The sequence below is a fragment of the Tachyglossus aculeatus genome, chromosome X4 (genome assembly GCF_015852505.1).
Source record: "Tachyglossus aculeatus isolate mTacAcu1 chromosome X4, mTacAcu1.pri, whole genome shotgun sequence".
In the NCBI taxonomy this organism is placed as follows: domain Eukaryota; kingdom Metazoa; phylum Chordata; class Mammalia; order Monotremata; family Tachyglossidae; genus Tachyglossus; species Tachyglossus aculeatus.
In genome coordinates this window covers 25,996,371-26,024,342 of record NC_052098.1, presented here as the reverse complement: position 1 = coordinate 26,024,342, position 27,972 = coordinate 25,996,371, and the positions used below count along the sequence as shown (strand labels likewise).

Sequence of the window (27,972 nt, the reverse complement as noted above, 5' to 3'; positions counted from 1 at the left end):
TAAAATCAACCCCAGCCACATTGATAATCCAGCTCATGGACTAAAGAGGATTACACCACATTAAAAAAACAACTAAATCCCCGAAAAGAGTTCACCATTTAAAAAGTTTAATGTATTACACACATAATTTTAGGTCTATTTAACAAAAAAGGCTACAGATGTCAGCAGCATGACTTTTTTAAAAAGCATATTCCTGCAGGACTTTCAATTAAATATTCCAGGGTCGACATACGGATAAGCTAGGAACTCCCCTAGTTTGTTGCCTTCTCCACTATAGTGGAGCATTCGAAAGCAAGCATCACAAAAGAAGGAAGGGTCCTCTGGAGCAAGACTATCATTGTTGGTCACCCACCTGCAGTTAAAAAAAAAAAAAAAGTTTATCTTCAGCATAAAGTTTCCTCAGATTGGAAAAAAAAATACTTGAACTCACATCCTTGAAAATGACAGGTGAATGTAAGGAATTATGACAACCTAGTTTCCATCACTGCCTTTCCTCTTCAGTCTCACTATAGGACGTTTCTAGTACTCTTCTACTTTATTGTTGCTACCCAGTGGCAAACAAGAGAGAGCCTGGTTGTGAGTCCGCAATGTGCTCAGCATAATACACTCCTGAGGACAGTAGGTTGGCACAGGATGTGGTTAAAGCATGTGTTTGCACTTTTTTTTTACTTTTATTTTTATGGTGTTAAGTGTTTACCGTATGCCAGGCACTGTACTAAGCGCTGGGGTTAATCAGGTTGGACTCAAGTCCCTGTCCCACATAGGGCTTGCCATCCTAGTCCCCATTTTACAGATGAGGGAACTGAGGCTAAGAGAAGTTAAGTGACTTCCCCAAGGTCACACAGCAGACAGTGGCAGAGCTGGGATTAGAACCCAGGTCTTTCAGAGTCCCAGGCCCATGCTCTATCCACTAGGGAACACTGCTTCTCTAGTGGAAAATTATACCCAGGCAGAAAGTAATTCATTTCAAAGTATCCATATGTATTAAATAGCATGAGTTATTTAGCTTGCTTATAATTTCCCTCCCCATTGAAAGCCTTTAGAAGGGACCGTGTGTATTATGACTTCCACCAAGGCTATCCTGTGTAAACACTGGATGAGGTACAGTCCAAATACAAATACTTCAGAGCAACTGCTTCCAACAGCTCAATTGACAGCATACTCCCCAGTTAACCAAATTTTTTAAATGTCTGATAGGCTTCCCTCCCGGTCCTGAAGTCTTCATGGCTGGACTGAAGCCCATCCACTGTGAACGATGGGAGATGCCATCATTAAGATAACAAGCTAGCTTATGCTTCAAAGATAGCATCAGAAAAAAAGAGGTTACTTTCTAATTACAGACTGTTTGAAAAAGCATACTTCACTGAAATGTTTTACGAGTAAGTCCCAACAGGCAATGGATTAGATTAGGAGTCCAATTTTGTACAGCTCTAATCGAGAGCTAGGAAAGACTAAAGTCACTCAGTGGGTTTGGAATTCCTGTTAGGCACATCGGTGATGCTTAATTTCAGCTGAGTTTAAGATGGTAGCTCTGGTTTCCCAAATAAACCATACGACTAAAACTAAATATTGAGATTCACAAACATATAAAATATTTAGTGTGTAAATGTAAACCTATAGCTATAAATTCTGACTATGGATTACAGTTTTATTTAACAAGAACGCACACTTTATAGAAACCAATTAGACTTCCTTACCTGTAACTGAAATCAAATATACCCTATTTAAAAACACAACCACCAAAAAAGACCACACCTCTCCCTTCCTCTTGCCTGCACTGGGATGGAAAATTCTGCTCTGTTATACCAACAGCCTGCCAGTAGCAGGTCCCAATTAAATCGAGGGTTCTCTTTTCTCCCCTCATCTATAGAGTTTTACAATTTATCTTTATCAGGTAACAAATTCACTTTGAAACCTCTACCAACTTTCTCCTCGATCCACTACAATCAGGTTTTGGGGCCCCCTTCCCTCCCCTGAAACAGCACTCTCCGAGGTCATTAATGATCTCCTTAGAGCCTAGTCTGATGGACTCCAGTCTGTCCTCCTAGACCTCTCTGCTGCCTTGACACCATGGACCTCTCCCTCCTCCTTGAAACACTATCGGAGCCAGGTTTTGCCAACCTGGTACTCTCTCCTGGCTCTCCCCCTATTTCTGTGACTGATCCTTTTCAGGCCCATTTGCTGGCTCCACTTCCACCTCTCAACTCCTTACTCTGTGGGATTCTGCCAAGCTATTCTGGGTTTCCTACTCTTTTCTCACTTTACACTCATTTTCAGAGAACTAATCCACTCAAAGGACTTTAGTTATCACCTCTATGTGCATGATTGTCAAATCCACCTCCCCAGTGCCGATCTCTTACCTAATCTACAATCCCACACTTCCTCTTGCCTCCAGAATATCACCCCTTGATGTCAGCTGGCACCTCAAACTCGTCTAAACTTCTTTTCCCTCAATCCCACCTCTCCTCTAACTATCCCATCTCTGTCGATTGTAATCATTCACTCATTCAACTGTACTTAGTAAGTGCCTACTGTGTGCAGAGTACTGTATTAAGAACCTGGGAGAGTACAATATAACCACAAACAGACACATTCCCTGCCCTTCCCAGAAACCTGCAATTTTGGTGCCTTCTTTGATTCTTCAATGTCTTTTAGCTCTCATTTTCATTCAACTGCTCCATCCTGCTTGTTCTTTCTCCACATTTCCCGGCTCCATCCAGTTACTACCCTCTCGTCACATCACAGTTAGGCTATTATACCAGCCTTGTCTCCCTACCTACCTCTGCAACATGCAAAAAGTCCTCCCCATTGATTTCAAGGGCTCCCCAGACCTCACTATCCTATATATTCTTCTGCCAGCCTTTTTCCAAAATCCACCAGATCACCGCTCTTCCTATATTTGAAGCCCTCCTCTGCAAAAAACATAAACAATGACAAAAAACTTCTTCCAGGAAGTCTTTCTTGATTGATTCTCAACACCTAAGTCACATCAATGCAAGAACACACTTAGCCCTTACATATGTCATGTCTATCCTCTCAATCAATAAGATTTATCGATTGGCTACCATGTGTAGAGCACTGTACACTTGGTAGAATGCAACTGAATTAGTAGACATGATTCCTGCCCTGAAGGGGCTTACACTCTACTGGGGGAGATAGACACTAAAATAAATTACAAATAGGAGGGTAAAGAAAAAGTGGGGGTTGAGCATGAGTCAATGTTTAAATAATATGGTACCTAAGGTATGTACATAAGTGCTGAAGTGGCAGTTGGGGGATGTCAATCGGGGAAGCCCTTTTGGAGGAGATGTGATTTCAGAGATTTGAAGATGTGATCTGTCAGATTAGAATTGGAAGGGAATTCCAGGCTGAGGGGACGTTTGTCAGCAAGAAGACGGTGGAGGACAGGAGGGAACGATGCCCAGTGAAGTAGAACTGAAATGAAGAACTGAGAACTGCTGAGGTGAAGAGGAAAAAGAGACTGGATAAGTAGGAGGGAGAGAGCTGATAGACTGCCTATGTACCGCCTTGTTTTTCCTCCTGCTCCCACTATTTGTAAATAACAGACTGTAAACTCATTGTGGGCAAGAAATGTGTCTACCAACTCTGTTATATTGTACTCTCCCAAGTGATCAGTACAATGCTCTGCACACAGAAAGCACTCAATAAATATAATTGAGTGTCTAATTCACCCCTTTAGAACTGCAAACTCCTGGAGGGCAGTGATTATGTGCCTTGCTTCTGTTGTACTCTCCCAAGTGCTTCGTATAGTGCTTCACGCCTAGCAGGTGCTCAGTAAACATCATTGATGGTAACCTAATGAAGCTGACGGGCTGAATGTGTCTTCTGAGCTAGATCCAGGCCTCACAGCCGAATCAACTATGGAGAACCGAATTAGTCACAAGGCTTGATGCCCCATTGTCGCTACACTGAGTAGTCCTACAGACTACTTAGAGTAACTTGGCATCACTTACCTGGCTGTGTACATTTTGCAAACAAAACATTTCCTTGTCCACAACCAATGCTTCTTGATAAGTAGAGGATAAAGGTTCCTATCCAAGCAGTCATCACGATGTATAAGCCTATCATAGAAGGACAAGGCATTTGGACATTACTGACAAGCCATTTTAGATAAATGTATGAAAACACAGTTACATCCACCAAGTAGTTATTTACACCAAGTAGTTAAGAGACTGGGAGGTAAGGACGGACAGTGGAACAGTGCTACTCCATCTTCCTCGTCAGCCACAATGTAAAGAGCTCAGAGAAGACAGATGAGATCGTAAATAAGTAAATTCAAGAAAGATTTAGCTAGAAATGTCCATTTCCTCCCCTACCATATCTGGACCAGAGCTACTGAGAAGTCCCAACATTTGACAGATTTGAGATCCAATTCTCTCTTCTCCATTTCTACTCTTTGATGCACATTCTAACTTGTGAGGAAATGGCCAGATCCACTACTAGGAGGCTGCAAGTCAACCACCTTGGGGGTGCTGCATTCCCTGGGCAATAAGCCCCGGAATAATGGAAAGTTGAATAAGTGAAACCACAGATTGGACTGGTATTACTTGGAACCTAGAGAGTAAAATGTTTCCCTCTCATGAAAGGATAGGCCAGTTGTATTGTGGACTTGCTACTAAAAGAATGGAAACAGCATGTAGGAAATGGATAACAAAAGTGTAGACGAGCACAGGGTATATGCAATACAATCAGATCGGACCCAGTCCATGTCCCGCATGGGGCTCCCATTCATTCATTCATTCATTCAATCGTATTTATTGAGTGCTTACTGTGTGCAGAGCACTGTACTAAGCATTTGGGAAGTACGAGTTGGCAGGAGGAGACTGATTTAACTCCCATTTTACAGAAGAGGGAACTGAGGCACAGAGAAGGTAAGTGGCTGGCCCAAAGTCACACAGCAGGCAGGTTACGGACACAGACTAGGGCCCAGGCCTCCTGATTCCCAGTCCCATGCTCTTGTTGCCATCTACCCACAAGAGCACCTCTTCTGGGTAGGGTTGTCTTGGCCACCTGTACGTACAAACAAGTGTAAGCCAAGAAAAGCCAGGACCAGACAGAGAAAAAGCTGTCCAAACAACGTTTTATACCTTATGTCTGTGACGATGAGAATATGTTCACAGTCTCCTTGGTGACAGTACAGGTAAGGAAAACCTAGTTTAATACGTAAGTCGTTAAAGGTGAAATCCTCCATTTTAGCAGCCTGAAATTTTCCATAGCCTCTATCATGGGATTCTGACCATTCGACGATTGATCTGAAAATAAAAAGAAGTGTATTCACCATCAATAAGCCTAGATAATAAGCCTAATCGGCAACAAGGCAGGAACAGCCAAACTATAACCACCCAGCTGACCAAGTAAGCGCTCAATAAATACGATTGATGATGATTATAAGCCACAGAGTTGACAAAGCTTACACACAGGCCCCGCCGGCTTTGTATTTGAAGCATCTGTTGTTAGTATCTTAAGACCCTTCACCAGGATGGTACGGTCACAAAACTGGAAAAACAATTACTCTGGTACCACCTGAATATTGGTCAGAGGCTACACTCTCATTTACCCAGCCCTGCACTTAGATGCTTTCTGTTTATCATTTATTCATATAATGTTCGACAAGGATAAAATAAAGCAGGCTTGTAGAAAGCCCCTTGCTCAGAGCAAATTTTTGTGCCTCCTAGAAGCCAGAAGATGAAAATTTTTGGTGGGATGGAAATTCTTTGGGACTTGTTTGCAGGTATGACTGTGTATGTGTTCTTGGGCAATAAGGGGATTTGAAAAAGAATATTAGAAGCTGGAAAGATTGCCCCCAAACACACTTGCTACTTAATTCTTTGGTGGGAAATTCCATCTTCAAGACATACATTTATAGCCAATTCATTGCTCTGCTGGGACAGGAAAAACTGTTTTTAAAATCTTAGAAAAGCTGAACTTTTATCCCAAACTTCTAGACTGTCTTTACTTAAGCAACTAAATAAACAAAAATTCCCCTGGCTAAAATTCTTAACTTTTCCGGGTTTATTATAGCTGACTTCTATTCTCAGGAAAAGAAAGATAGAGCATTTTAGGAACTGTACCTGCTCAAATCTCTGCATTCGGGGAATCTTTTATCACTGTAAAATGTTCCTTCTAAATAAAAGAAAGCAGACTTGTACAGATCCTACAAAAGAAGAGGGGTTGTTACAGTGTGAGAAAACAGGGTGGACCTGACTGCATGAAGCAGGTGTATTTTTAGAAGATATTTCTGGAGAAAGGGCTGTTTAGGACCCAAATCTTGCCAGTCTAACCCTAACACAACATAATGTGCCAGCCTAAAGTTGGCAGAGATTGTGCCGTGCCAAAAAGGCTCATCGTTTTGGACCCACGTGCCATTAGTTGGCTAGCATTTCTGCCTGACTGACAGTCAGCACTTTAGGCTTATTCTTCTCTGGCCCAATTTGGTCCAATACAACATTTGATGGGGGGAGGTGGATTCCAGACACACGGGAAATGGACTAAATACGGCTTTGATGTTGAGGGAAGAGAGTGGCATGGAGGGAAGGGGCGTGGAGGTGTAGGGAGAGAAGGAAAAGCGCAGAGCCACTTGCTCCATGTTCAGTATCTGTCCATCGGGCAGACCCTTACTTATGTCAACAGAGCAGCACACTAAGATTCCCTGACAGCAACCTCCCAACCTAATGTTTCTACATCCTACTGTGCTGAACTGCAAACGAAGAGCTAGTAGCAAATCAGATATCATCGCCTCTTCTGTGACACAAAGGTTTGGTGAGAATTTTTTTTAACCTGCCATTAAGACATGAAGACAGGACCAGTGTGTTGAAAATTAGGAACCCAGTTCTCTCAGTGTCTAAACCGACTTCCGAGTAGTAAATGAGACATTTTGGGAGAAGGCTTTCGGTTATTATTATTACCTGCATATATGGATATGTGTTTGTACGTATTTATTACTCGATTTTATTTGTGCATATTTGTTCTATTTATTTTATTCTGTGAATATGTTTTGTTTTGCTGTCTGTCTCCCTCTTCTAGGCTGTGAGCCCGCTGTTGGGTAGGGACCGTCTCTATAGGTTGCCAACTCGGGCTTCTCAAGCGCTTGGTGCAGTGCTCTGCACACAGTGAGTGCTCAATAAACACGATTGAATGAATAATAATAATACTTATCATATGTGTTAAGCACTTGTTTGTACAGATTGATTACTCTATCTTACCTGTGCATATTTACTATCCTATTTATTTTATTTTGTTAATACATTTTATTTGGTTGTCTGTCTCCCCCTTCTAGACTGTGAGCCCGTTGTTGGGTAGGGACCGTCTCTCTACGTTGCCAACTTGTACTTCCCAAGCGCTTAGTACAGTGCTCTGCACACAGTAAGCGCTCAATAAATACGATTGAATGAATGAATGACATGAAACAAACAAAACCATCCCCTTAATGGTGTGAAAAAGTCAATATGCCTCCCAAAGTGGCTAACTGAGCCCAGGAAGAACTTTGGATCCTAAAATAGCCATGCACCTGCATATAGCAAAGCTGAACTGGACAGCAAAACAGTTCTTAAAAGACAGTATTTTAAAGGGATGAATCTCAGTGACCATACCATCCCCTGATTTTTTGATGGAGCTAGAATTTAAATAATCAATCAGTGATATTAATCTGTAGAGAGAGCACTGTATTTAGTGCTTGGGAGAGTTCAGTAGAGCAGACTGTCCTTAAGGGGAAGGATTTGTGTCAATTTGGGGGTGGGGGAATGAAGGGGAGACAGACATTTAAAAAAACTGTATTTATTATTATTTATTTATTTTCATATTTATTGAGCACTTACTATGTGCAGAGCACTGTACTAAGCGCTTGGGAAGTACAAATTGGCAACATATAGAGACAGTCCCTACCCAACAGTGGGCTCACAGTCTAAAAGGGGGAGACAGAGAACAAAACCAAACATACTAACAAAATAAAATCAATAGAATAGCTATGTACAAGTAAAATAAATAGAGTAATAAATATGTACAAACATATATACATATATACAGGTGCTGTGGGGAAGGGAAGGAGGTAAGATGGGGGGATGAAGAGGGGGACGAGGGGGAGAGGAAGGAAGGGGTTCAGTCTGGGAAGGCCTCCTGGAGGAGGTGGAAGCAACAGTACCAAAGTACTTAGGGGGTATGGATGCCACTGCATAGGTGATAAAGGATGGAGATAGAGTGGGGCGATGAGAGGCTGGTCAGGGAAGGCTTCCTGGAGGAGGTGCTATTTTAGAAGGGCTTTCAAGACGGGGAGAGTGGTGGCCTGTCAGATGTGACGGGGAGGGAGTTCTGGGCAGGAGGGAGAGTGTGAGCAAGGAGTTGGTGGTCAGAGAGATGAGAGCAAGGCACAGGTTTTAGAGTGAAGTGCGCATGTTGAGTCGTAGTGGGAGAGGTGCGAAGATAGATTGTGATGTGGGGAGAGAGGGGGAGCAGATTGACTGCCTTAAAGCCAATGGGGAGGAGTTACTGCTTGATGCACAGATGGATGGGCAATAATACAATAAAATAACAGCCTTCCCCATCTTGATTCAACGGTGGCTGTTTTTCATTGCGTATCACTATATTTATGCTTGACTTTAACAGAGGGTTTAATTACGTCGTTTTGTTCAAGAACAATTTCGTGAAGAGCCCACTTCAAAAAAAGCACACTAGTCCAGCTGGACTAGCATCTACCAACACTGTCGTATCGGACTCTCCCAAATGATTAGTACAGTGCTTCGAACACAGTATGCGCTCAATAAATACCACTGATTGATCCAAGTTTCCCCCGAGATACGGCCCACGGGCTATTTGTCAAATCTAAAGCGCGAGGCAGAGAATGCCCATCTTGGATTGCACGGCTCAGTTTCCCACTACCTGGGCTACAGCTTGATCCCTGTGTGCAGTGTTTGACCAAGTTTCCATGAGGCTGAGTTGGCTCTGTCCCTCCAAGCTGTAGTCAAACGATTTTATCTTTGAACCACTCTGAAACACTGGGAACTTTGGGTATTTAAAAAAATAAAATAAAAAAGCACGTGCTTGAAACTGTGCAGAAAGAACTTTCAATTATGTCTGTCTTAAGGACACATCAAATTAACTATTCATACCATTTGTTACAAGCAACTATGATATCATCATAGGAAAAGTAACCCACAAAAACTGTGTGCTCCTCTTTAAAACACTCTCCCAGCCTCACGTTCACTCCTAAAAATGAACAAATAGTTCTTTGGGTACCATATTAATGGTCATTTTTTCATCTTCTCCACCTCTAGGGTAGAGATCAGTGTCAACACACCAGAACAGGCTAAGAGGATGTTGACAGCTGAGTGAAAACGGTTAATTTTTAGAAAGCAGATGAATGAGAAATACAGTAATAACATGCTTGCTGAAATTTCAGTCTTTTTCTTTTAAAGCCTTTAAATATACCATCAAGCCTCACCTAAGAAATGGCACGGCTACTGAACTCAAAAGCCTACTACTGTGCATAATAGTCACCTGTGCAAGGAACTGACAATAGCAGCCTCCTCCTCCTGCTATTACAGATAGACATTAAATTTTACAGTGGAGAAAAACATGCATATTTTATTCAACATAATGACTCAAAAATCTCTCTGTCCCTCTCTCTTTCTCTCTCTCAGAGTTTATGCCGTTATTTTCCACCCATTCAGAATCCAGATTATCATATTCAAGAGCTCTTGACCCACAGGGCTAATTTCTATGTATTGAATATACTCCAATGTATGGCTCTTCTCCTTTAGAGGCGATAGATTATGATTTGTTTTCAACTTGGCCTAGAGCAGGTGGTATCCAATTTTACTTCAATTTATATCTGTCATTCATTATTTTACATTCAAGGTTTAAAAAAAAAGCGTTGTGTCTGCTCCCAGAGCTCTGCTGATTTTTTTTTTTTGCACATCAGTGCTTTGCACATAGTAAGCGCTTACTAAATGCCATTATTATTATTATTGTGATGGCCATGTGAAATTAGCCCACCCTCACAGAAAGGAAGAGAAACTTAAAAGTTGCTAGCTAGAAGTGGGGTTATTCATTCTGGGAAGGCTGGTCTGTTTAAGTACCAATCACCTGTCTGGTAGCTTTACCCAAGGAACGACCAGAGAGGAAAATTGGGAAAAAGGAAGGAGGGTTAGCTACGGGGGGGAAAATGAGCCCTTTTATAACCAAGGGCAAATTAACCACTTTCAAGGACTTGATATGATTTTTCTTTAGACAACGGCAAGTTTCCATGGAAACAATCCTACCTTGCTGATGCTATCAGGTGCCTGGTCAGGAGTGCTGCTGAATTCACCCCCAATCTGAAGGTCACTGACACAGGAAATGGAATCCCTGAGTTCTGTCAGTTTTTGACTGCCCAACACCAGCACTGTCTGATATGGTTTGTGTTCTTTGTGCTACAAATAAAACCAATAAAACGGCAAGTAAACAAGTGCAGCCACAGGAGGCCATGGGCAGAAACCTCTGCTGCGTTTTAATCCAAGTAGGAGTTGTCTCAGCATTAGATTCTACTTTAGTCCCTCCCCAAAGGTCCTTACACCATCCTCATCAATGGTGTTTATTGACAGGTTACTGTGTGCAGAGCATTGTACTAAGTGCTTGGGACAGTACAATACAACAGAGTTGGTAGACGTATTCTCTGCCCACAATGAGCTTACAGTCTTTTGGGGGAGGAGGGGAGAGGGGGAGAGACAGACATTAATACAAATAAGTTATAATACATAATTTATAGAGATGTTACAACACCATTAACTCTGACAATCTCTGAAAGGGGTTCCCAACTACAGTGGATCCAGGGTCTATGGAATTTGACTAATTGCACAAACGCTACATTTTATACCGGAAGTTTCAAAAGGAGTATCTGGAAAAAAGTGACATTTTTTAAACATCCAAGTTCAATGCCTGTTCCCCCCGCCCCTTTTTTCAAATATCACTTCAAACCAACAGTATTTTTAAATGCAGGACATGAACCATTGGCTACCTGATCGTTGCCAGACTAGAAAAGGGAGGAAGTAGAAGGCAGTTTTAGTTTCCTGCACTTGTGTGGGTCAAGGGTAAGCTGCCATCCACCGGCTGAGAGGCAGTGCTGAAGCAGCGTGGCTCAGTGGAAAGAGCACGGGCTTTGGAGCCAGAGGTCATGGGTTCAAATCCTGGCTCCACCACTCAGCTGTGCAACGTTGGGCAAGTCACTTAACTTCTCTGGGCCTCGGTTACCTCATCTGTAAAATGGGGATTAAGACCGTGAGCCCCACATGGGACAACCTGATCACCTTGTAAATTCCCCAGCGCTTAGAACAGTGCTCTGCACATAGTAAGCGTTAATAAATGCCAAAAAAAAAAAAAAGTTCCTGTACAGGCCCTGCTCAAGGGAGTTCCATGAAACAGTGTGAGTCTGGGGCTCTTCCATATACACAGCCAGGTAAGAGCAAGCAGGTCTTCCACTGGGCAGGGCAGGTGAGGCTCAGTGCTGCTGGTCGATAACAGGTCAGTAAATTGAACTCCAGTCCACTGCTGATCTGCAATGGGTTGCCAGGGCCGAGCTTGGAGTCACACACTCCCTGAATGAGAAATGAGTAGCCAGATGTGCCCCCCACCAAATCTACCTGCTTGGCTCAGAGGCAGCCACTGGGCCACAAACCAATGGGCTGGGCAGGTATCAGGAGCTGGAAGTCCTCACAGACTGGTACTTCTCAAGCGCTTAGTACAGTGCTTTGCACACAGTAAGTGCTCAATACATACGACTGAATGAATGAATCTCCCACTTCCTACAAGGAGCAGCAGCAGCAGACTAGGGAGTAAATCATTTTAGGGAGAAATGAAAGGGGGAGCAAAGAGAGACCTAATGGGGGAACCCTCTGAACAATGGCTTTACTCCCCAGACTGAAAACTTATGGGAACAGAAACCCCAAATGGGTGGACAGCAGTCTATCAACAGCTCTGCAAGGGAGACTCAGCAGGACAAGAACATCTGGATCTGGTCCAGCCTCTCCCCACCTTGATCTGTCAGTTCAATTCTCTTCCCTTTGCTAATCAAGAGGATTAAGCTGGAGAGTCTCTGCCAAGGGTGCCTGGCCTTTCCACTTCCTCCTTTTTCACTTATCTCTCTATTCCCTCTTGCCTCCAGCAGTAAACAGCACAGCTTCTCAAGATATGATAGAACCTCTCTATCTATCACAGAAAGTGAATGGGACAGAAACAAAAGTTATTTCTTTTGTTTCTTAATCAAGCTTTTGATCTACAGATTCTCCCTGTCCCCTCCCCTCAACCGCCCCCCCTAAAAAAAAAAAAACAAAAAAAAATCCCCACCCTCAATGATTTTTGAGACACTCTGGGGTTAAAGTTACTTATACTGTGAGCCCCATGTGGTACAGGCATTTGATCTGACCTGCACATACTGTATCTACCTCAGCGCTCAGCACATAGTATGTAACAAATACCACTGTTATTATTATTATTATTAATAAAGCAAGTTCTGCAAGTATGAAATTGGTGATACCGTTACATTTTGAAAGTAGAAAGAATAAAACAGGCATGTTTTCAATTTGCAACTTTTCCTTTTGGAGGGAAATACTAGTAGTAAATCACCTTGTTTAGCTGGCTAATGAGTCAAATATTGTCACGGCAACTTCAGCGTTACATGTGCCCACGTGTGAACACATTTCCTACTGCCTCAAGCAAAAATAACTACATATGTTCTAGAAATGAGATGCACATGCTTACTTTCATAACTGCTAGCCCTCTATGGAAAAGGACCTTGTCTGAAGCATGTCTCTGATTTCCTTGTGCTAACAAAGCACTTAAGACTCTTCAAACTGACAAGCCCCAAACCAATCTTCTAGAGCTCCTACCTCGTAGGGGTGTTGGCAGGGCTTGCCTTCATTTTAAAGTAAGGTTGTGGAGGCAAAGAAAAAAAAATTCCTGTTCTATGACCAGTGGAATCAACAACCATATTACAAAGCAGCCCTCGTCTTTTCTGGATTACAGGAAGGTTTCAAAACTGACCTTATGAAATATTACTGGGTAGAAGACATTCAGAGATAGGATAAGTTCTCCTTCTTTAACTAAGTTGGCAGGATTCTTGGGCTTCTTTCCCACAGCATGTGATTCCTGTAGGGGAAGGAAGATGTAAAAAAGATGACTGATGACAATAAGCTTATTGAAATGAGATGTGGGACTGTGTTTACACATCATGATTAGTAGGATACCTAAATCTCTTTTAAGTACTAGATGTTAGATACTAGATGCTTAATAACTGGGGACATATACAGTAAAACCTCAAATACCATGACTATAGAAAACATGAATTCACCAAGACATGGTTTACATCAAAAGCAGGAAGCTGGCTAGGGAATCTGTTGGGCCAAATGTTGGAATCAGGGGACAAATGGTTCATTAAGGGGCAAAAAGAGACTCAGTGAATTATATAGTTTAGCATTTACTGAGAAAAATGTTCGTTTCCCTCACCCAAATGGGTTTTTGTGGCAGACAGGCTAGAGGAATTAAATCAAACTGTGGTGACCACATACATTTCAAACGAAATTGTTAAACTAAATGCAAATAAATCTCCAAGACCAAATGGCACCCAATGGAGAACTGTGAAGGAAATTAGAAGGGAAATTGTGGCACTTCCTAGCCAAAGAGTGCCACCTCTCTCACAAGTCTCACTTTTATATCTGAAAAATTAGTAGAATCTCCAATTAAGTTTAGAATCAGTAAGCACTTGGGAAAATGCAACCTGTTGAGGGAAAGATGGCATGGTTTTTGTCAAGGGAAAACATACCTCAGTAATCAGTTGGAATTACATGAAAGGGTCACTAAGAATATGATTATGGATAACTAGTGGAAATGCTACATTTAGATTTTTAACAAAGCTCTACACAAGAGGCTTTTTAAAATAACCAAATGAGCAGGTGATTGGAAGGAATGCTCTATAACAGACAGAAAACTGGCTAAAAAATAAGGAACAAAAAGTTGAAAAAAAAGGGCCACTTTTCAGGATGGTAAAGTGGGCTCCCCCAGGATTTGTTTTGGGATTGATTTTGTTTACCATCTTCATAAATGATCTGGATGAGGGAGTGTGCAGTGAAATCTCCCAGTTTGTAGGCAACACTAAGCTTGTCTGGGTGGTAAAATGTAGATGGAGATACAACGCAAAATGAAAATGATCTCATTAAGATAGTGAGTGTCCTAAAAAACGGCAGATGAGTTTTGATGACAGCAATCAATCAGTAGTATTTATTGAGCACTTACGGTGTACAGAAAATTGTACTAAGCGCTTGGGAGAGTGAAATACAATAGAGTAGGCACACACAATCCCCACCTTCAAGTAGTTTATAATAATAATAATAATAATAATAGTATTTGTTAAGCACTTACTATGTGCCAAGCACTGTTCTAAGCGCTGGGGGAGATGCAAAGTAATCAGGTTGTCCCACGTGGGGCTCACAGTCTTCATCCACATTTTACAGATGAGGTAACTGAGGCCCAGAGAAGTGAAGTGACTTGCCCAAAGTCACACAGTTGACAAGTAGCGGAGCCAGGATTAGAACCCATGACCTCTGACTCCCAAGCCCAGGCTCTTTCCACTAAGCCACGCTGCTTCTCGTCTATAGTCTAGTGTGGGGAGACACTAAAACACATTACTGATAGAAATAGCAGATTATAAGAATATGTACAGAAGTGCTATGAGGCTGGGGGGGAGTGAGTAGCAAAGTGCTTAAGGGGTACAGAGCCAAGGGCATAGGCGACATAAAAAGGAGGGGAAATTGGGTGGGGAAATGAGAAGTTAGCCATGGTAGGCTTCTTGGAGGAAGTATGATTTTAGGAGGGTTTTGAAGATGCTCTCCCTCCCTTCAGGTTCGTGTCTCCTCCTGCCTTAGGATATCTCCATCTGGATGTCTGCCCGCCATCTAAAACTCAATATGTCCAAGACTGAACTCCTTATCTTCCCTCCCAAACCTTGCCCTCTCCCTGACTTTCCCGTCACTGTAGACAGCACTACCATTCTTCCCATCTCATAAGCCCGCAACCTTGGTGTCATCCTTGACTCCGCTCTCTCGTTCACCCCTCACATCCAATCCGTCACCAAAACCTGCCAGACTCACCTCCACAACATCCGCCCTTTCCTCTCCATCCAAACCACTACCATGCTGGTTCAATCTCTCATCTTATCCCGACTGGATTACTGCATCAGCCTCCTCTCTGATCTCCCATCCTCCTGTCTCTCCCCACTTCAGTCTATATTTCACGCTGTTGCCCGGATCATCTTTGAGCAGAAACGCTCTGGGCGTGTTACTCCCCTCCTCAAAAATCTTCAGTGGCTGCCTGTCAACCTACGCCTCAAGCAAAAAACCCTCACTCTTGGCTTCAAGGCTGTCCATCACCTCGCCCCCTCCTACCTCACCTCCCTTCTTTCCTTCTACAGCCCAGCCCACACCCTCCGCTCCTCTGCCGCTAACCTCCTCACTGTACCTCGTTCTCGCCCGTCCCGCCGTCGACCCCCGGCCCACGTCCTCCCCCGGCCTGGAATGCCCTCCCTCCACACATCAGCCAAGCTAGCTCTCTTCCTCCCTTCAAAGCCCTACTGAGAGCTCACCTCCTCCAAGAGGCCTTCCCAGACTGAGCCCCCTTTTTCTTCTCCTCCTCCCCATCCCCCGCCCCACCTCCTTCCCCTTCCCAAACCACCTGTATTTGTACAGATTTATTACTCTATTTTACTTGTACATATTTACTATTTCATTTATTTTGTTAATGATGTGCATTTAGCTTTAATTCTATTTGTTCTGACGACTTGACACCTGTCCACATGTTTTGTTGTCTGTCTCCCCCTTCTAGACTGTGAACCCGTTGTTGGGTAGGGACCGTCTCTATATGTTGCCAACTTGCACATCCCAAGTGCTTAGTACAGTGCTCTGCACACAGTAAGCACTCAATATGACTGAATGAATGAATGAAAGACGGGGAGCTTGGTATTATGTCATATATGTAGGAAGGCGGAGTTCCAAGCCAGAGGGAAGATGTGGACAAGGGATCAATGGCAAGACAGACAGGTATAGATACTGTGAGTAGGGTGGTGTTAGAAGAGCGAAGAATGCAGGCTTGGTTGAGGTAGATTAACGGGGTAAGGTAGGAGGGGGAGAACATATTGCGTGCCTTAATGTTGATAGTAAGGAGTTTCTGTTTGATGTGGAGATGGATGGGCAATGATTGGAGGGTTTTTTTTTATGAGTGGGGAGATGTGGCCTGAACATTTTTTGATTGCTTTTAGAAACATGATCCAGGCAGCAGAGTGAAGCATGGACTGGAGTGGGGAGAGACTGATGTAGTAGTCGAGGCAGGATACGGTAAGTATGCCTAGAGAAAAATAATCCAAACTATAACTACATGATGATGGTCTCAACTATTAGCTATTAGTCACAACTCAGGAAAGAAGTCATTGTTGACTGTTCCTTTAAATGTGTGGCAGCAGTCAAAAAGGCCACTCACATCCTGGATATCAGAAAAGGACAACCTAGATGATCAAAGAGGTGTCGAAGCCTCCTCTCAAGATAGGAAAGATTAAGACTCTTCAGTCTAGGGACATAAATGACATTATCTCGGCGTTTTCCACGACTCCCCCCTCTTTCAAGCCCCATATTCAGTCTCTATGATCCACTCCTTCCTTTTCATCCAAACGGTCACCTCACTGGTCCAGGCACTAGACAGAGCCTGGCTTGACAACTGCATCAGCCTCCTCACGGATCTCTCTGCCTCCAATGCCCACTCCACTTCAATCAATACCTCATTTTGCTGGTTAGATCATTTTCCTGAAACACTGTCTTGCACAATCTGGGATCTCCAATAATTTCCCCATTCCTCTCTACATCAAGAAGATGCTCCTGGTCGTTGGCTTTAAAGGGACTTCCTCAGCTGTCTCCCTCTTGCTTGTCCTGGATCTTCTCCCACTGCAACCCCCCTTACTCACTGTGCTTCGTTCATCTGCCCCGTTTCCTCCCTCCCCTCTCCTCCCCAGCAGACCTCCAGCTTTCCCCAACCTCAGAGCCTTTCAGAAATTACATCTCTTTCAGGAGGCATTCTCTGATTATCTTCAGATCCCAACGGGGAGATGAGAGATTAAAGAGGGAAGATAGCCATCATTATTATTATTATTACTATGTACCAAGCACTGTCCTAAGCACTGGGGTAGATACAAGGTAATCAGTTTGTCCCACGTGGGGCTCACAATCTTAATCCACATTTTACAGATGAGGTAACTGAGGCCCAGAGAAGTGACTTGCCCAAAGTCACACAGCTGGTAAGTGGCGGAGGCAGGATTAGAACCCATGACCTCTGACTCCCAAGCCCTTGCTGTGTTTCCACTAAGCCACGCTGCTTCTCTCAATTCTTCTCCTTTTCCATTTAGCAACTGCCCTGGGCTACTAAGGCAGGGAGGAGAGCAAACTTGGAGCAGAATTGAGAGCGAGGTCAGGGCCGGTACTGAGAGCAGGACTTGGACCAGCAGAAATGGGGATGGAGGGAGATTGGGCTGAAATGGTGAACAAGACCAAGTGTGAACAAAGAAAACGTAGAGATAAAGAAGCCCGAGGCATGGTTGTTGTTGTTTTTCTGCTCTGCCTCCTGCTATGCATTCCATCCGGTCATCAGGAAATTCTGTTTAATTAAACATGCAGATTATATGACAAACACCAACCAAACTGAGTTTCAATTCAATACAAAGACATCTTAAGGTCCAGTAAAGGTTCTCTTGAAAGGTCACAAAAAAGAGAAAGGAATCTTACCATCTCATATGCAAATGTTTCTTGTCGACAAACACGATCCACAATTATGGTTTCTTCTCGGTGATCAAGTGCCTTCTTCCTAATCCTTTTGAAAACACGGGAAGACACACTTCAAGTTATTTTTCTGGAATAGCATAAATGTCTATGCTTTTGAAATTTTTTATGTAGAGTGAATAGTGAAAAGGCATGTGAGTATTTTAACCATTTATGTTGGGAAACATAGTCCACTAAATAAACAAAATCAAAAATCTCCTTAACACCTTTTATAAAGGCAATAAGAGCGTGTTTATACTGTCTTTCATTTTTGACAATGTTGCTGCTCCTGAGATTACAGCCACGGGTGTGAATTTTGTGTAGACACAGTTTCTTCTATATTGTACCCAAGAAAACACAGTAGGGCACCTTTTCTAGACCCTCGTCTAATTGGAGTGAGCAATCACACTGCAAGACAGCTACCAAAAAGGGTAGTTGTAGTCTGTGATCATAGTGCTAACTATTGTATTATACTCCCCCAAGCACATAGTAAGTGCTCATTAAATACCATGGATTGATTAGCCTCCTCTCTGATCTTTGTATCTTTTATGATATCATGTCTTTTATTTTCTCTTTGTTTCTTTATCTTCACCTCTATTTCCTTTTTTCTTCTGCTTTTGTTTTTGTTGTCTCTCTCCCTCCCTCTCTGCACACAGTAGTTGCTCAATAGATGCTACTGGTTGATTAACTGAAACACCTGGGGATGTGAACATACAGGTGACAGAAATAAGCAAGGACAAGGTCAAGGAGAAACAAAAGGGAAGGGAATGGCAAATTCAATAAGTAGGTGGACAGTAGAAAGTTTATGGCTGGGAAACAGGTCAGCGTATGGGCACGTTGAGGAAAGTGTGAGAGAGAAAATCTGTTTAAATCCTTCCGTAATTAAAACAGGTATTCAACTACTTAGTTCAGTAACTCCTCAAATTCGCTTATTTCATTACATTTCATTGACAAGCTCTCAACTTAAAAGTTTATTTTAAAAACACGACTTGTTTTATTGCTCCAGGTTTTCTTTAAAATTCCACTAGAATAATCCATATTGGGCTATACATTCTGATTCTACGAAGATTTATTTAACTTCAATTTATGACAAAAACCTCTCTCAGGAAACCCATTAATGTCGGCAGAGTGCTTTTATTATAATTATTGGGGATTTTTTTTTTATTATGAAAACTGCAGAAAGCAAAATCAATTGTTACCTTAATGTCATTAAGCTTGTATCTTCAGGAATGACTTCTGGATACTCTTCCTCTTCACACTTTAACATGTCAAGGCTAGATAAAACACAGTGATTATAGATTTTCCAGGCTCGTATCTCCTCCTGCCTTCAGGACATCTCCATCTGGATGTCTGCCCGCCATCTAAAACTCAACATGTCCAAGACTGAACTCCTTATCTTCCCTCCCAACCCCTGCCCTCTCCCTGACTTTCCCAACACTGTTGACGGCACTACCATCCTTCCCGTCTCACAAGCCCGCAACCTCGGTGTTATCCTCGACTCCGCTCTCTCGTTCACCCCTCACATCCAATCCGTCACCAAAACCTGCCGATCTCACCTCCGCAACATCGCCAAGATCCGCCCTTTCCTCTCCATCCAAACCGCTACCCTGTTCGTTCAATCTCTCATCCTATTCCGACTGGATTACTGCATCAGCCTCCTCTCTGATCTCCCATCCTCCTGTCTCTCCCCACTTCAATCTATACTTTCATTCATTCAATCACATTTATTGAGCGCTTACTGTGTGCAGAGCACTGTACTAAGCGCTTGGGAACTACAAGTTGGCAACATATAGAGACGGTCCCTTCAAAGCCCTACTGAGAGCTCACCTCCTCCAGGAGGCCTTCCCAGACTGAGCCCCCTCCTCCCCCTCCCCATCCCCCCCGCCTTACCTCCTTCCCCTCCCCACAGCACCTGTATATATGTATATATGTTTATACATATTTATTATCTATTTATTTTACTTGTACATATTTATTCTATTTATTTTATTTTGTTAATATGTTTTGTTTTGTTCTCTGTCTCCCCCTTCTAGACTGTTAGCCCGCTGTTGGGTAGGGACCATCTCTATATGTTGCCAACTTGTACTTCCCAAGCGCTTAGTACAGTGCTCTGCACACAGTAAGCGCTCAATAAATACGATTGAAAGAAAGACATTTACTTTGCTTCTGATACTGTTCTCAGCAGTAACAGATGAGTAAAAATAAGAGGTCTATAAATCAATACACAATCCTTTTATTCAATGTTTTAAACAAAGACATATTCTTAAAGCAATTTTTTGGATAACTGTCATTCTAAAATGAAAACCACAAATAATTCTGGGCTTCTAATAGCATAGATGAACCTTTTAATGCCATCGATTTGACCTAATAAGAGATCATTATAGGTCATTTTCAATTTTACAAGAGGAAAAACTGCATGGCTTTCTGTGAGGGTCTCATCAGGAACAAAACAGAAAGTCGATGTCCTATTCACGTCAGGGTTTCAAGTTCGTGCCTTATATCAGGAATGTCAAACTTGCAGCCCTTGATCCACATGTGGCCTTCTGTGAGAATGTCTGCGACCTACAAGGGTGTTAGTATGTTTGATTTTGTTCTCTGTCTCCCCCTTCTAGACTGTGAGCCCACTGTTGGGTAGGGACTGTCTCTACATGTTGCCAACTTGTACTTCCCAAGCGCTTAGTACAGTGCTCTGCACACAGTAAGTGCTCAATAAATACGATTGATGATGATGATGATAGCCAGCTGCAGGGGAAAGTGGGAAGAGGAGGACAAGGGGAAGCCACCTATCCTCCAGCTCTACCAGCTCCTGCTCCACTTCCACTGGGTACAATGCATGCAATTCTCCTACCCTCGAGAACGGTAGTGACCAGCGCTTAGAACAGTGCTCAGCGCTTAGAACAGTGCTTTGCACATAGTAAGGGCTTAATAAATGCCATCATTATTATTATTATTTCATTCTACAGCAGGAGCAAGGAGCCATAAATTGAAAAAAGCTATGTGAGGGGCGACACACCCATAAATACCCACCCCACCCCTCCATCAGTAGTTCTGTGCAAATATTTATGAGGGGCCTGTCTCTGTTTCTCTCAAACCTGCCTTTTTCTTCCCCCTAATTTTGGCCCACGGCACCCGCCCTTAACACTGACTGCATCTATGTGCATGAATAAAGATAGCCCCAACCCCCAGTTTCATTTCCTTTCACTCTACTTAGTAACAACGTGTTAGGTTACTAGTTCTTTCACTAAAAATCCATTAGCAACTTTTAAAAAATCTTAGCCCACACTGAATGTATATTTAACTTTGGCCAAGTCACAACTTCTCTGGGCGACTTCTCTGGGAAGCAGCGTGGCTCGGTGGAAAGAGCCCGGGCTTTGGAGTCAGAGGTCATGGGTTCGAATCCCGGCTCCGCCACTTGTCAGCTGTGTGATCTTGGGCAAGTCACTTCTCTGGGCCTCAGTTCCCTCATCTGTAAAATGGGGATGAAGACTGTGAGCCCACGTGGGACAACCTGATCATCTTGTATTCCCCCCCAGCGCTTAGAACAGTGCTGCACACATAGTAAGCGCTTAATAAATGCCATTATTATTATTAATGGGGAGTAAATATCTGTTCTCCCTCCCCCTTGGACTGTGTGACCCAGGGGATTCGGGGACTGCGTCTTATCTGCTCATCTTATACCTACACCCAGGGTTTAATACAGTGGTTGGCACCTAGTAGCAGACACCACAATTATTATTTATTATTATTAATCATTAAGACACACCTGCCTTACATGGATCACAAAACAATTGTTACTTCATTGGGCAAGGAATGTATCTGTTATATCGTTATACTGTACCCTCCCAAACGCTTAGTACAGTAAGTGGGCAAGTCACTTAACTTCTCTGTGCCTCAGTTCCCTCATCTGTAAAATGGGGATTAAGACTGTGAGCCCCCCGTGGGACAACCTGATTACTTTGTAACCTCCCCCGTGCTTAGAACAGTGCTTTGCACATAGTAAGCGCTTAATAAACGCCATTATTATTATTATTACAGTGCTCCGCCCACAGTAAGCGCTCACCAAATACGCTGGATCGATTTAACGAAAGGAGACTCAAAAATCTTTAAAAATGAACTTGAAACCCTGATGAGACTAGGCCATCGACCTTATGTTTTGTTCCCGATGAGACCCTCACAAAAAGCCATGCAATTTTTACTCTTGTCAAATTGAAAACGACCTATAATGATCTCTTATTAGGTCAAATCGATGGCATTAAAAGGTTCATCTATGCTATTAGAAGCCCAAAATTATATGTGGTTTTCATTTTAGAGTGACAGCTATCCTAAAAATTGCTTTAAGAGTACGTCTTTGTTTAAAGCATTGAATAAAAGGCTCTAAGGGGGAGGGAAAACAGGTGCTTTCAGGGATTTCAGGGATGAGGAAACTGAGGCCCGGAGAGGTAGAGTGACTTAACCTCTTAACCACCTCTTAACCAAGGTCCCACGCCCGGCAAGTGGCAGGGCCGGGATGAGACAACAGGTCTCCTGCCTCAATCAATCAATCAATCGTATTTATTGAGCGCTTATTATGTGCAGAGCACTGTACTAAGCGCTTGGGAAGTACAAATTGGCATCACACAGAGACAGTCCCTACCCAACAGTGGGCTCACAGTCTAAAAGGGGGAGACAGAGAACAGAACCAAACATACCAACAAAATAAAATAAGTAGGATAGAAATGTACAAGTAAAATAAATAAATAAATAAATAAATAGAGTAATAAATATGTACAACCATATATATATATAGGTAGCCACACTGGATTTACCCAATTCTCCGCCCACTGGGCATCACAAGGAAACAGGGGCAAATCTCACTGCTGGGAAGCCGGGCCACAATCGACTACCTTTCAATCATCATCATCATCAATCGTATTTATTGAGCGCTTACTATGTGCAGAGCACTGTACTAAGCGCTTGGGAAGGACAAATTGGCAACATCTAGAGACAGTCCCTACCCAACAGTGGGCTCACAGTCTAAAAGGGGGAGACAGAGAACAAAACCAAACATACTAACAAAATAAAATAAATAGAATAGATATGTACAAATACAATAGAGGAAAAAATATGTACACACATATATACAGGTGTTGTGGGGAAGGGAAGGAGGTAAGATGGGGGGGATGGAGAGGGGGACGAGGGGGAGAGGAAGGAAGGGGCTCAGTCTGGGAAGGCCTCCTGGAGGAGGTGAGCTCTCAGCTTTCAATGCCAGGGCAGGCCTCCTATTTCCTTGGCCCATTTACCTGCACAGTTTCCGCAACTCTACCGCTGCCTCCAGGGCACAACTCAAATCCTGGGCCACCAAAGCATCTTCCTCGAGCACCTCTAGCCCATTTAATACGGATGACTGCTGCGGTGCATGTGGCTCCCCCAAGGCCAGATCCCCTACGCCCTGCAATCTCTCCCTCCAGCAGCTCTCCAAGGTTCCCACGTGGAAGGGCCGTGTGTTCTGCTCTGGAAATTCATATTCCAGGAAGTTGTTCTGTCTCCAGCTGCACTCTTGAGTGCTACTGCCAGCAATGGCCCAGTCACTCTCAGCCATGTTACCGACCTCCCTCTTTCCTTCCCTCTCTCCCCCCTTTCTCCCATTCGGCGGTTGAAGTGCATTATGGGACTTGTAGTTTTCACTTCGAGTCCGCCAGGCTTCAGCCGGGAAGAGGACACTACAGCTCCCAGAATCCTCCAGGCCTCCCCGCAGGGTCGGACGCGCAATGGGGCGGCGGGGATTGCTTGTAAAAAGGGACGTGGTTGGTTAGTCGTTCGGAGCGCCTTTCGATCATATAGTAGCGGCTCCCTGATTGGCTGTGGAGCTGATAGTAAGAAGGAGGCTAGATTTGCACGAGTCCCATCCATACGGGAGATTGGGGTTCCTTTCCCCTGCATGGTGGGGCTGGGGTTGGCTTTTCTCCGCTTCCAAACAGTGAGTTTGGAAGTTATTTATTTATTTTACTTGTACATATCTGTTCTATTTATTTTATTTTGTTAGTATGTTTGGTTTTGTTCTCTGCCCTCCCTCTGCCCATCCGCCAAGCTAGCTCTCTTCATCCCTTCAAGGCCCTGCTGAGAGCTCACCTCCTCCAGGAGGCCTTCCCAGACTGAGCCCCTTCCTTCCTCTCACCCTTGTCCCCCTCTCCATCCCCCCATCTTACCTCCTTCCCTTCCCCACAGCACCTGTATATATGTTTGTACATATTTATTACTCTATTTATTTTACTTGTACATATCTATTCTATTTATTTTATTTTGTTAGTATGTTTGGTTTTGTTCTCTGTCTCCCCCTTGTAAACTGTGAGCCCAATGTTGGGTAGGGACTATCTCTATATGTTGCCAACTTGTACTTCCCAAGGGCTTAGTACAGTGCTCTGCACACAGTAAGCGCTCAGTAAATATGATTGATTGATTGATTGATTTTAGACTGTGAGCCCACTGTTGGGTAGGGACTGTCTCTATATGTTGCCAATTTGTACTTCCCAAGCGCTTAGTACAGTGCTCTGCCCATAGTAAGCGCTCAATAAATACGGTTGATGATGATGATGAGTTTCCAAATCCAATGTTCAGTGTGGAAGTTTGGAAATGCTGAAAGGTGTGCATCGGTCTGGGTTCGGCCTCGGGCTTTTAGGATGCTTCTTCTTACATATAACTTAATTTAGTGTCTGTCACCTCCACCCCCCAGTAAGCTCTTTGAGGACAGGGTTTGTGTCACCCAACGCCTATTATAATGCTGTCTGCACACGGCAGGTTGTGACTTGGCCTCTGTGCCCCGAGAAGCCTAAAAAGCTGTTCCTCTAACCACGGTACCCCACTGCTTTTTGCTTGTATTTGGGGGATTTGTCCTTTCATTTTTGCGATCTTCATAATAATAATTATTATTATCATCAATCAATCATATTTATTGAGCGCTTACTGTGTGCAGAGCACTGTACTAAGCGCTTGGGAAGTACAAGTTGGCAACATATAGAGACAGTCCCTACCCAATAGTGGGCTCACAGTCTAAAAGGGGGGACAGAGAACAAAACCAAACATACTAACAAAATAGAATAGATATGTACAAGTAAAATAAATAGAGTAATAAATATGCAAACATACATGTATACAGGTATTATTATCAGTGCTAGCTGTCTCCCCCTTTTAGACTGTCTCCCCCTTTTAGACTGTGAGCCCACTGTTGGGTAGGGACTGCCTCTATATGTTGCCAACTTGTACTTCGCAAGCGCTTAGTACAGTGCTCTGCACACAGTAAGCGCTCAATAAATACGATTAATGATGATGATGCTGAACCAGAACCTGGGTGCCTACTGTGAGCAGAAAACTACCCTAGGCAGGCCACCTGATAACATGCAATCTAAGTCAAAGTCCAAGTCCTTCTGTTCAAGAAGTTTACATTGGAAGAGTTCTCAATGAAGAGTAAGCTCGGAGTTGAATCTTCACCTCAATCAAAAGCACTTATTGAACGCCTAGTAGTCGTAATAGTATTCAGTACTTGGGTGCAGAGCAGTGTACTAAGCAGAGAATGCACGGTTGGGAATTGGACACGATCCCTATCCCTCAAAGTGCTCACGAGCTAGGAATATAGGGGGGAAAGGGACTGGCGACAGATACATAAGGGAAGATGAAACAAGGTAACAAATACCATAATAATATAATCATCAACGGGGAGACAGGACAAAACCAAACATACTAACAAAATAAAATAAATAGAATAGATATGTACAAGTAAAATAAACAAATAAATAGAGTAATAAATATGTACAAACATATATACATATATACAGGTTCATCACTTGGTGTTTCTGGTCAAAGAGCATGCGGCTAAAAGACATGGGCTTGCACTCCTCCAGGCATTCCCTGTATAGTAAGCGAAATGTGAGCGGTGATGCGTGGTGGCAGCAAACTTTCTCCACAGCCTAGCTTCCCACCACCTGGTGAGGTTCTCATCTCATTTGAGCTTGCATTCCAGAACTTCGATATGGTGATTTATGATCATCAATCGTATTTATTGAGCGCTTACTGTGTGCAGAGCGCTGTTGGAGAGGTAAAAGGTGTTAGATCTCTCCGGAGCCCTTGCCACCAGCGAGACGCTCATAAAAAGTCTTGAAGTCAGTGCTAGCTCTACGGCCCCGGGTGGACGTTCCCCTGGTTCTCGCCGTTGATGATGACGATGGTATTTGGGTCAGCCTGATCACCTTGTAACCTCCCCAGCGCTTAGAACAGTGCTTTGCACATAGTAAGCGCTTAATAAATGCCATTATTATTATTATTATTATTATTATTTGTTAAGTGCTTACCCTGTGCCAATCACTGTCCTAAGCGTTGGGGTAGATACAAGGTAATCAGGTTGTCCCACGTGGGGCTCGCAGTCTTCATCCCCATTTTCCAGGTGAGGTAACCGAGACCCAGAGAAGTTAAGTGACTTGCCCAAAGTCACACAGCTGATAAATGGCGGAGTGGGGATTGGAACCCACAGCCTCTGATTCCCAAGCCCCTGCTCTTTCCACTAAGCCACGCTGCCTCTGATCAAGAGACTCTTATAGCATTTCATCTCCCGAGTCATCATCAATCGTATTTATTGAGCGCTTACTATGTGCAGAGCACTCAATAAATACGATTGATGATGAGTTCATCTCCCGAGTCTTTAATGTATTCCTCGGCCACGGGTACACTCTTAGAGGACGTGGTATTTTTTGGCATCTTCCCTGTAAGCTTTTTGATGAGGAGGGATCATGTCTACCAACTCTGTTGTGTTACACTCTCCCAGACACCCAGAACAGTGCTCTGGATATATAGTAAGTGCTCAATAAATATCATTGATGGTGATGATAATGATCATTTCATCTCCTGGGTGCCTTAGAGAAAACGTATGGGCAGCGGTGATGGCTTTTGAAAGGTTTCTCCGCTGAACGGGGCAAACTGGAGTTAGAACCTGGGTTCTAATCCCACCTCCGACTCGTGTCTGCTGTGTGAATTTGGGGAAGTCACTGTCATTCATTCAATCGTATTTATTGAGCGCTTACTGTGTGCAGAGCACTGTACTGAGCGCTTGGGAAGTACAAGTTGGCAACATATAGAGACGGTCCCTACCTTCTCTGGGCCTCAATTACCTCATCTGTAAAATGGGGGTTAAAACTGCGAGTCCCATGTGGGACAGGGACTTCATTCCATCATATTTACAAATACCATAATTATCATTAAGCACTTCCTGTGTGCAGAGCACTGTACTAAGCGCTTGGGAAAGTACAATACAGCAATAAAGAGGGACAGTCCCTGCCTACAATGAGCTCACAGTCTGGGGGTGAAGGGGAGGAGGTGAAGGGGGGGAATCTGTGTCCAACTTGAATAACTTGTAGTAATAATGATGGTATTTTTTTAAGTGCTTACTATGTGCCAAACACTGTTCTAAGCGCTGGGGTAAATAAGAGGTAACCAGGTTGTCCTATATGGGGCTCACAGTCTTCATCCCCATTTTACAGTTACCGAGGCACAGAGAAGTTAAGTGACTTGCCCAAGGTCACACAGCAGTCAAGTGGCAGAGCGGAATTAGAACCCACGTCCTCTGCCTCCCAAACCCGTGCTCTTACCACTAGGCCACGCTGCTTCTCTACCTACCCCAGCGCTTAGTACAGTGCTTGGCAGGTAGTAAGCGCTTAAATGTCATTTCTAGACTGTGAGCCCGCTGTTGGGTAGGGACCGTCTCTATATGTTGCCAACTTGTACTTCCCAAGCATTTAGTACAGTGCTCTGCACACAGTAAGTGCTCAATAAATATGATTGATTGATTTAAAAAACAAAACACCAAACAAAAAACTCCCAAACCAACAGAAAACTGGAGGCGTTCATTGGGCTCTCTCTCCTGGAAGTCCCGCAGCAGCTCCCCAGCCAAACCCTGAACTGAGCGCTGGTTGTAGATGCAAGGTCATCGAGTCACTCATTCATCGAATCATATTTATTGAGCGCTTTCTGCTTGCAGAGCACTGTACTAAGAGCTTGGAAAGTACAATAAAGCAACGAGTCAATCCCTGCCCACAGCGGGTTTACAGTCAGACACAGCCCCTGGCCCACGTAGGGGCTCGTAGCCTAAAGGGAAACGGAGAGCACGTGTTTA

At 43.5% G+C, this 27,972-nt stretch overlaps 1 protein-coding gene across 1 annotated transcript; it reads right to left on the bottom strand.

Moving 5' to 3' along the window:
- Positions 1–98: 98 nt before the first annotated feature.
- On the bottom strand, positions 99–23,421 carry SNAPC3 (small nuclear RNA activating complex polypeptide 3). The gene is made up of 9 exons (XM_038769684.1): positions 23,117–23,421; positions 19,037–19,111; positions 17,805–17,889; positions 13,030–13,134; positions 10,275–10,424; positions 6,093–6,175; positions 5,109–5,273; positions 3,975–4,082; positions 99–352 (listed from the first exon to the last, which is right to left on the bottom strand). Exons 1-9 carry the CDS (start codon positions 23,413–23,415, stop codon positions 205–207), a joined length of 1,218 nt encoding a protein of 405 aa, XP_038625612.1. The 5' UTR covers positions 23,416–23,421; the 3' UTR covers positions 99–204.
- Positions 23,422–27,972: the final 4,551 nt, after the last annotated feature.